Source organism: Battus philenor, unplaced genomic scaffold (genome assembly GCF_028537555.1).
Source record: "Battus philenor isolate CCGP_79_NKW_IND1 unplaced genomic scaffold, ilBatPhil1.0.hap1 SCAF_1, whole genome shotgun sequence".
Lineage (NCBI taxonomy): Eukaryota > Metazoa > Arthropoda > Insecta > Lepidoptera > Papilionidae > Battus > Battus philenor.
In genome coordinates, this window is record NW_027181661.1 from 15,858,799 (window position 1) to 15,866,195 (window position 7,397).

At 31.3% G+C, this 7,397-nt stretch overlaps 1 protein-coding gene across 1 annotated transcript; it reads left to right on the forward strand.

Moving 5' to 3' along the window:
- Positions 1-600: 600 nt before the first annotated feature.
- Pdp (pyruvate dehydrogenase [acetyl-transferring]-phosphatase 1-like protein, mitochondrial) lies at positions 601-7,397 on the forward strand. The gene is made up of 4 exons (XM_068761490.1): positions 601-1,076; positions 1,466-1,604; positions 5,488-5,651; positions 5,748-7,397. The coding sequence occupies exons 1-4, from the start codon at positions 864-866 to the stop codon at positions 6,732-6,734; spliced, it is 1,503 nt and encodes a 500-aa protein (XP_068617591.1). The 5' UTR covers positions 601-863; the 3' UTR covers positions 6,735-7,397.

Below are 7,397 nucleotides of genomic sequence, written 5' to 3' on the forward strand. Positions count from 1 at the left end.
AGGTAACTTCACATTTTTAGTAGAAACACTTTTCGGTGTAAGTAATGCGCATGTGGAGTCTTTCTCTTTTTGAAAAAGGGCTGCCAGTATACTGTTTTAATTTTTATAACTAAAATTTTAATTTATTAACCTAGAAAATATTGATAGTAGAAGTTAATTGTAATTAAAATTTAGATGTTAATTAACTAATACATATTTAAAACAGACTCTTAGATTTATTTCCTATTAGTTCATTTTAACAATGTATTTGTAACTATGCCAATTGTAACAAAAATTTAATAAACTTTTTCACAACATGCAGAAAAGAACAACAAAAGTTATATATATTTTTAATGATTTGCAATAAATCTATTTAAGAGTATTAAATTAAAATCAAAATGAATGTGATACAGAAATAGGTTAATTTATTCGTTTCTTAGTTCTGACTCAGATATAATTAATATCCATAAAAAACATGAAGTGTTTTCTTTATAGTATTTTATTTTTGCCTTCAGGCTAACTGCTTCATTATATTTCTATCAGGCTGACTATAAAACCATTGCTTTTTTTTATAAAAAAGTAAAGAAAATTCTTCTGTCAAATCAAAACAATGAAGGATATACTAGGTTAAATATTTTTGCGACTAAAAATCAATTATTGTTATATCGATGTTTAGCCGTATAAAAAATTGTAATGGGTTTGAAAATATTTATACAATATGATGATATTATTAGACGTGAAACCTAACTCTTCCACAAGTCTTGCCGTTAATCTGACTAATAAATTATTGTTCAAAAAGTGTATATTATAAGCTAGTTTGCACTGCAGTGATTGCATAATATGCCTTGTTAATTGTTTATTACAATAAAATCGAATATACGAATATGAATTTTTCCCATGTAAACCTCGTTTTGAACCCATATATAAAGCTAGAACGTGCTTTTCGTCCTGTAATTTTTGGTACAGTAAGAAATAGAGTTAATATTTATTACCAGCGACTTTTTGGTTATATTTCTAAGTATCGATGTTTACATACATCACAAATTGACTATCAGGCGCAGAAAGATGGAATTACAGTTTTGCCTTCACCTCAAGAGGTCAGTATTAATTCATGAATTAAATTATATGAACAATATATAATTTTTTTTGTACTTTTTAAAATGGAAATGTTAGCATTTACAAATTTTAGTGGTTATATTGCTTACTGGTTTATCTTGGAACATGTTTTTTTTTGTGAAGACAAAAAATTTACAGACATGTAAAACATGTTTCTACATCAATACAATCATCAATTATTTTTTAAAAAATCCTGTATAGCTTATAATATCTTTGCAAGTAAGGATTTCATTAAGTGAGAACAGTGTTGTTCATTAACACCCCAAAATTAGTTATAATATTAAATATAATTTTAATTTTTTATCCACATAGTAGTAGTTCTGAATTGCACATAAACAATTAGATTATTATACAATATATTTGTTTTAAGGTTACAGTTATTCTCCGTAAGAATGAGTTTAACAAAGAATTTACCTGTGGATCAGTCAAGTCTTATGACTCCAATCAATTGGCATCCAACGATCCCATAGAAGATACCCGGAGTGAAGCACAATGTAGACTTACACCAGGTACATTTATATCGGTATTTAAAAGTAGGGTTTACCTGTATATCTGTGGTTACCACAAGCCATATAACAAATTATAAGTATTTAGAGAAAGTACTTAAAAGAGCTTATTAGTGTAAAATATTTTTATAGTAACTTTATTGACTTTACATTTAGGCATGAAATTACTACAACTGTGTTAAGGATATTCATGTAAGTGATCATCTTGATCATCAGATCTTCAAGTTAAAGTATTAGATTCTAACTGAATGATTTGATCCAAATATGATTCTAGTGTATGGCTCTCTTCTCATTTAATGAAGAATTCTGCACTGGATGTTCAAAGTAGACCGAAGACACTACCCTCTGTACTGGTATTTTGAGGGTATAATCTAGCAAGCCTTGGTTAATTTTTAATTTATGTTATAAATAATGTGTAATTATTTTAAATTTTTAAAATTGGTTAAAGTGGGCCTTTTAAGATATTTTATTAAAAAAATATTTTTTTGTGCAAGTAGAAAATAGAAATTAATATAATAGATTTCAAATTACAGCAAAATTATGTCAGTTGCTTTATTAAAGTACTGTTCCATGAGCTGGACAAAGGTCATGAAGTAGTAAGAGGACTAACTCAACAGAGCTATATTTTAAAAATATTAAGTAATTTTTGGCAAGCATTTTATTGCATAAATGTCAAAACATGCTTCATCATTTCAACCATAGGATGTCTGGTGCAGTGGTAGCCACATGTCTCTCCCTTGGATTTCCAATTGAACAGATTAGAAAGACGCTAGTGTTCCGGATTGTTTTACAACTTAAATAAGACCATCACTTTATTGTTTGGATATACATTGTCCTTGATCTCCACCCCAGAATTTTGACGCTGGAGCCCTAAGATTCTGGAATTGCTATGGCCATTTTTTCTGTTCTCTATGTCCATGTCCACTTAATAATCCGCTGGGCTGTCGGTTATTTCAATTTGTCTATACAATGCTTGCTTTAATTACCCACCTAACATTTACTTATTTTAATATCAAGGTAATTTCAGTGTTTATGTATGTAAAATAGAGAGTATAGAGCAGAGTTCCCCAAACTTTTTTGTGTCATAGACCCCTTGCCATGTTTTTCCGTGTTAGGTTGACCCCTTACATGATATTGATTTCCTGTAAATTTCTAACTGTGGTGAAACTACACAAAATAAAATTTTGTATCTGTTATGTAAAATATACATAACATTAAATAAACAAGAATTAGACTATAAATAAAATAACATAAGCAATAAGTCAATATTTTTAGTGAGAAGGATGAACCTGATGCTTTAATAATAAATTATCAACATTTGGTGTCAATTTTGTAAGGGTTAATCTTAAATCTCCTTGGCTAATGATGTCCAGTCTGTTTCTTTTTTTCGTTAGGAGATTGGTAACAGCGCTGAACCCCCTTTCCACTAGGTATGACGATGGAAAGGAAATTAAAAATTTCCTTGCTATATTCCATAATACGGGATAAGTAACGGGTATGTTGTTTTGCAGCCAGAATTGCCGATATCCGTTTTTAAACTGAATCTTAAGTTCTTCGTTTGTACTTAGTTCAGTCAGTTCCTCTTGTATTATGACATTTGTTTCATCTATTTCACCATATGTATTAATTATCCACGGTGGTATTATCATAGTCAAAATATCCTCAAACCTAGATTCAAAAGCTGAATAGAGGGCATTTAAATGTTGAACGTAAGTTGAAACGCCGTCTTCCTGGCAGCTTGTCTGTGACAAATGGGGAACTGAGAAAATTCGCCCCGTCCAATATTTTGCTTCATTAGTTTAACTCTGGCAAGAAACGCTGATAAGATGGACTATGTTTTAATCAAATTTAAACTGTCGCCTTGTAATTGTAAATTAACCATATTAAATTTTGTAAACAAATCTGTTATATAGGAGATGTCTGTTTTCCTCTTCATCAACTTTTGTTTAAAAATTTTATCTATAGTATCTAGAAATTCTAAAATAGTGTCAAAAAGTGCAAAAAATCTTGTCAAACATAAGCCTTTCGACAGCCAGCGTACTTCAGTGTGAAGGAGTAATTGATGATAATTTTCTTCACACAACTGCGCAAATAACCGCGTATTCAACGCGTTGCTTCGGATTCGGCTTACTGCTAAATAAAGTGATTCATGCAATCTAACACTCAAATTTTTAGCAACTAAATGTTGTCGATGGATGACGCAATGTATTGCTAACACCCCCGACGCATTTTGTGGATCGTAGTCATCGTCCAACCATGGCAAGTGCTTCATCTGTGTACTGATATTATATTTGATAAAGGAATTGCTTTTTTAATGAAGTAATCCTTCAAAACATGAAATATTGATTCACCTTCAGTGTCGGTTATCAAAGTTCTTGCGAAGAGCAGTTCTTCGTAAATTTCTTGATGCATAATAAAACGAACATATGTCAATAATAATGCTGCATTATCAGGTAAAGTTGACCAGTCGTCCAGTTGTATAGAGAAATGGGTCGTTTGCAAATAATTACATAAGAAGCTTTCAATATCAGAACTCATTTCGACAATACGTCTTTCAACAGTATTGTTTCTTAAGGCAATTCTTTTAATGATATCAGATGCAGGTTTGTGTAAAACAGTTTTTAAAACCTCTTCAACCGCTGACAAAATTAACTTCTCTCCGATAGTATGCGGTTTTCCGGATTTTGCTATAAGTAACGAGATATTGTAAGACGCCCGCAAACCATCATCATTTCTTTGTGACGTCGAAGCGAACATTCTGTCCAGTGTAGTCTCTTCTGTAGTTTATCTTTGAGTGTTTGAAAGGATTTCAAATATTTCTCTGTTTTATCAGGGCATCTTCTCAGATGATCTTGCAGTTTAGATGATTTCATAGCGTCATTGCCCAAACTTTGTTGCATAAAAGGCACATAGGCAATTGTTTGTCCGGCAATGATGGAATGAAGCCAAATTTCAAATAATCAACACTGTACTGTCTACATTTCTTTTTAGATTCGGACATGACATCAGTCATCTGTAGGCAAAATTAAATTATTTAAATAGGTCAGAAAATCCAGCAGCTGTATATTAAAAGAAAAATATATTTTTCCGAATACATTCCATAATTCGAACATCTTGCAACAATTAGCTCGAATTACGGAGATTGTACTGTGATTATAATACCGATTGCTAAAACTTTCAAAAAGAAACTATTGAGGAGTACTCGTGTAATTTTACATGATTGAATATTAAACTACTAATAACTAAAGTCATGATTGGCGTAATTTATCTGTCTTTGCTAACTACGAGTACAAAACTAAAATTTTATAAAAAATAATGTGCTTCCTTTTCTCCAGCACTCTCAAACATAATAACACTGACTTACTATAATTTGTGTGATATACTATCTGTTTATATTTTTTTAAATATTTTCTTAGCACTTTCCTTTTCAAAATTCAGGAAAAGAAAAAACGTATTTGTCCCACATTCGTATTTATAGAGTGACGAATTAAACAAGTCAGTGCAAGGTAGCGAAACTCTGGGACTGCGATTCTCAGGTTTTTACAAGTTCAAAATGTATTGCGACCACAAAGCGAATACCAACATCCTACAACTTACAAAATTTTATAAACATATATAATAATTTTTTTACTTCATAGGTATTTTTATAAACAATGTAAATGTTTTGATATTATATAATATCAATGTATGAGTTGAGATCCACTATCGTGGACCCCCATTTTCATTTCATGGACCCCCAATTTTTTTTTTCGCTGACGTAGACCCCTTGCAGGTTGTCATAAACCCCTAGGGGTCGATATAGACCACTTTGGGAATCACTGGTATAGAGTATAGTATAGAGTATAATTAATTCAAAATGTTTGTATTCATGTACATATTTTTGCAGGTTTGTTAATGGGGGTGTTTGATGGGCATGGAGGTCCAGCGTGTGCTCAAGTGATATCCAAGCGCCTGTTGAATTATATTGCCGCTGCTTTGCTACCAACCGAAATGTTAAACAAGTTAATGAAGTGTCCAGAAGAGAATTTGTTAGAAATTTTTAATGATAGAGTAAGTATTTCATGTAGTTAAACTACAAAATTACTACTAAATCTTTTTATTATTTTCAATTAATGCAATAATTAAAAATTTTAAAAATTGTTTCAGGTGGAACTCATAAACGATCTTCAAACAATATATGAGAATAGCTTCAAACAGTATTTATTGGAATTGTCAAAAACACCAAGAGATGAATCCGATGTGAATTCATCATTGGAAAATGGAATCTTACAGTTAGACAAAGACTTGTCCAGGGAAGTTGTGGAGCCATTCCACATTAACGGTGTTGTAAATGCAAAGACATTATCAGTTGCTTTGTCTGGTGCTGTTGTATGTGTATCGTATATAAACGGACCTCATTTATATGTTGCTAATATTGGGGATTGCAATGCAGTTTTAGGTTCTATGACTGATGAGAATGAATGGGTTGCTAAGAAAATAACCAAAGAGCATAATTCTGAGAATTTTGATGAATTGAAACGGATATGGAATGAGCATCCTGATATTGAGAGGAAAACGGTTATAAGAAGGGATAGGTTGCTTGGTGAATTAGCACCATTGAGAAGTATGGGTGATTATCGTTACAAATGGTCCACCGATTTGCTGTCGAAGATTGCAGTACCGATTGTCGGAGAAAAAGCAATACCGGCAAACTATCACACACCTCCATATCTAACTGCCAAACCAGATATTTTCTATCACAGACTTACACCGAAAGATAAATTTTTAATTATTGCTTCTGATGGTATATGGGACATGTTGACTCCACTGCAAGCTGTCAAATTAGTTGGCGAACATTTAAAGGGCAAAGTTTTCTTCAATCCTCTTAAATTACCTAAGAAAAACATACAGCTTGGAGATATAAATGACTTGTTACTACATAGGAAGGAGAGTCTGAAAAGTAAACCGAAAGACAGGAATGCAGCCACACATTTGATACGGCATGCCATTGGTGGCACTGAATATGGCGTTGATCATTCAAGATTAGCACATTTGTTGAGTCTGTCTCCGGATGTTAGTCGTATGTTCAGAGATGATATGACCGCAACCATAGCATACTTTGACACAGAATTTATCAGACAATGCCCATCTTAAAACATTGACAAAGACTACAAATTCATTGTGCCTTGTATTTATTTTTGATACTTCATCAACAGAGAAAACGGTATAAAGTCAAACATATTCAAATAATTGTTGAGACCTTTTGGACATATTTAATTAGTGACATAAATTGTTATGATCAATTTGTCAAGTCAATTTGATCTACAAGGATCTGTACTTCCTTACACTGTATTTTTCCATTTTTAATACTTGGTAGGTTTTTACCAAATTACAAATTTTACTTATCCCTTACAATTTGACATTTACATAAATCATTCATAAACTTTATATTACAATGTATGGCTTGTTATGGTTTATTATTAATTTATTATTTCTCAATTTTATTTAAATTATTTGCAAGTAAATGTTTGTGTATTTAGTTATGGAGTATTTGTTTGTGTATGACAGTGTGTTACATGCAAGTGAGTATGTGTGATTGTGTTGTGTGTGATTGTGTGATTGTGATATGTTGTGAGTTGTGAGATTTTTAACTAACATCAAATTGAGATTTGACTATTTATATTTTAATTGTTTTTTTTTAAACTTTGATGTTTAATAACGTTTTGGTGCTGAATTCCTTGTCAGTACAATAAAATTATTAATAATTAAACTAATTATCTTAATGAAAATAATTATCTTAGCATAATATAACTTATT

Excerpts from the sequence above, each read along its gene's own strand:
- Pdp (XM_068761490.1), top strand. The coding sequence starts at position 864 with ATGAATTTTTCCCATGTAAACCTCGTTTTGAACCCATATATAAAGCTA. Across the intron at positions 1,077-1,465 it reads TTTTGCCTTCACCTCAAGAG|GTTACAGTTATTCTCCGTAA; the intron begins GTCAGTATTAAT and ends ATTTGTTTTAAG. Across the intron at positions 1,605-5,487 it reads ACAATGTAGACTTACACCAG|GTTTGTTAATGGGGGTGTTT; the intron begins GTACATTTATAT and ends ATATTTTTGCAG.